At 31.1% G+C, this 2,079-nt stretch overlaps 1 protein-coding gene across 1 annotated transcript; it reads left to right on the plus strand.

The window, feature by feature from the left end:
* Positions 1-950: 950 nt before the first annotated feature.
* Positions 951-1,400, plus strand: LOC127899931 (S-protein homolog 3-like). The gene has a single exon (XM_052434077.1). It carries the CDS (start codon positions 951-953, stop codon positions 1,398-1,400), a length of 450 nt encoding a protein of 149 aa, XP_052290037.1.
* Positions 1,401-2,079: the final 679 nt, after the last annotated feature.

Below are 2,079 nucleotides of genomic sequence, written 5' to 3' on the forward strand. Positions count from 1 at the left end.
TTAGCAATCATCCAGATTTTATCTCAAAGATGACGATGGAGACTAATCAACGGAATCCTCAAACGGCTAGCTGTTTGAAGGAATTTTAGAGAGAAATTACCAATTATTCTGTTAGTTTATATTCCTAATTTCACGTAATTTATACTTTCCTTTTCAAAAATATCATCGACGGAGAAATATTTTCTTCAAACACTCAATTTTCAAATTTTTATTATTAATTTAAATATTAAAATACGATATTCACCAGTAGGATTTAAACCCCACTGAAATTTTTTTCCATCAATTTTTATTACTATTTTTTCCTTCTGCCGACGTGGATTGCTTTACATGTTTTAAAATAGAAAAAATATTATATCTTATGCATTAGCAAGGTTTATAATATAATAAATGTATCAAACACTCATTTATATTGAGGTTTGACTATATTTATTGTTTTATACCAATGATTGAAAGTAAAAATGATTAACCATAGTTTGTTGAAATTGATGATTTTTCCCTTTATATTTTAAAATCCATAAAAATCCCTCTGCCGTTAGAAAAGAAAGAAAGGGGATCAACGTTCAATTTTTTTTTTTTTTTTGTCTATTTATCGTTAGTGTGAGAAAAATTAGCAGCTGCCTGTTGCTATGCATGCCGTTATTATTATTTTTTATTGATGTTTTTTAAAGGGTAACCTGCCATCTTTATCTATTTGATCTTGACAAAATTTCACAAAATCAATAACCTTTTGAAAAGCATTAATTGGTCAGTCGAAAAATGGGAAAATTTGATTTAACCTGATATCCTCATAAATATTTTGATAATAACCTGTCTTTTTACCTTATGAACCAACATAGAAAGTGTTCTCATAATTATCTTATTTACAAGAATCCTTGTCATGATCTATCTGATATCGTTTATATAAATAAGGGAGAAGAGAGTCTAAACAGAAGGATGAGAAAAAGAAAAAAATGGGTTCTTTCACCATACATGATTTGTTGGTCATCCTTTTTGTTTTTCCACTCTTTGCATATGTGATAGGCGAGGACTCGGAGGGCTTAAAAGAAGATGTGAGGCATATTCGAATAACAAATAAGATTGATCCAGGCGTTGATCTCACTTTTGAATGCAAGTCCAGAGATGATGATTTTGGGAAAAAGGTGCTTCATTATAATACTTATTGGGAGTTTCAGTTTCGGCCTAATTTTTGGGGAACCACAAGATATTACTGCTGGTTTGCATGGCGAAATGAATTCAAATGGTTTGATATTTATGATCATAACAGAGATGCTCGTGAGTGCAGGCATTGTGTATGGACTATTCAACCTGATGGGCCCTGCATGTTAAATAAAGCTGAAAATAATTATGACATTTGTTATTTCTGGAACAGGCCTGATCGTGTACGTAGCGCCATTCCTTAATTGCTCTCTGCATTGAAGATAAAATTATTGAAGGCTTGGATATTATGTGTAGTCAGTTGTCTGAATGATATAAAAACAAATAATGAATATATTTTTCTAGAGTTACGTTTCTGAAATTTAGTGTTTAGTTAATTTCATGTAAGGTTATTACATCAATATGCTTATGAGTTATGAACTTTTAAATCTTATGGCATTTTTTACTGTTTCAGAAGTACCAAATGATCAATATTTCTCGTAGGCCTTTCTCGCAGGCCTAGCTCTCTCTCGATGGAAAAGTTTCACTTTAGAATAACAAATGCTCGTTTGGTAAAACTTTCTTTCTAATAAAAAAAAAAAATTATGTCCAATAGATTGGTTTGTTCCTAGGCATTAGGAAAAAGAAGTTTCCAAGTGAAAAAACGAGAATCGGTATCAATTCATTTCCAGCAACACAAGACTAAACACTGATTGCACTAATGAACTGTCAAATTTCATCAACATAGAAACCAAATGTAGCAACATAAAAAAACCATTCCAGTTGGTTTGGTCAAGCATACAAGAAATATCAACCTAAAAACAAGCTAAATGTGCAAATTTACACCATCAGGATCCAAAGCAAAAAGTAGCCAATTCCAACAGTAAAATATAATTTCATCAAATTCAAAGTCCTTAACAACGCATATAGCACTAGTAGAAAAAC

The sequence above is a fragment of the Citrus sinensis genome, chromosome 9, assembly GCF_022201045.2.
Source record: "Citrus sinensis cultivar Valencia sweet orange chromosome 9, DVS_A1.0, whole genome shotgun sequence".
NCBI classification, from domain to species: Eukaryota; Viridiplantae; Streptophyta; class Magnoliopsida; order Sapindales; family Rutaceae; genus Citrus; species Citrus sinensis.

What these genes read in the sequence shown, in the direction of transcription:
- LOC127899931 (XM_052434077.1), top strand. Translation starts at nt 951, where the DNA reads ATGGGTTCTTTCACCATACATGATTTGTTGGTCATCCTTTTTGTTTTT.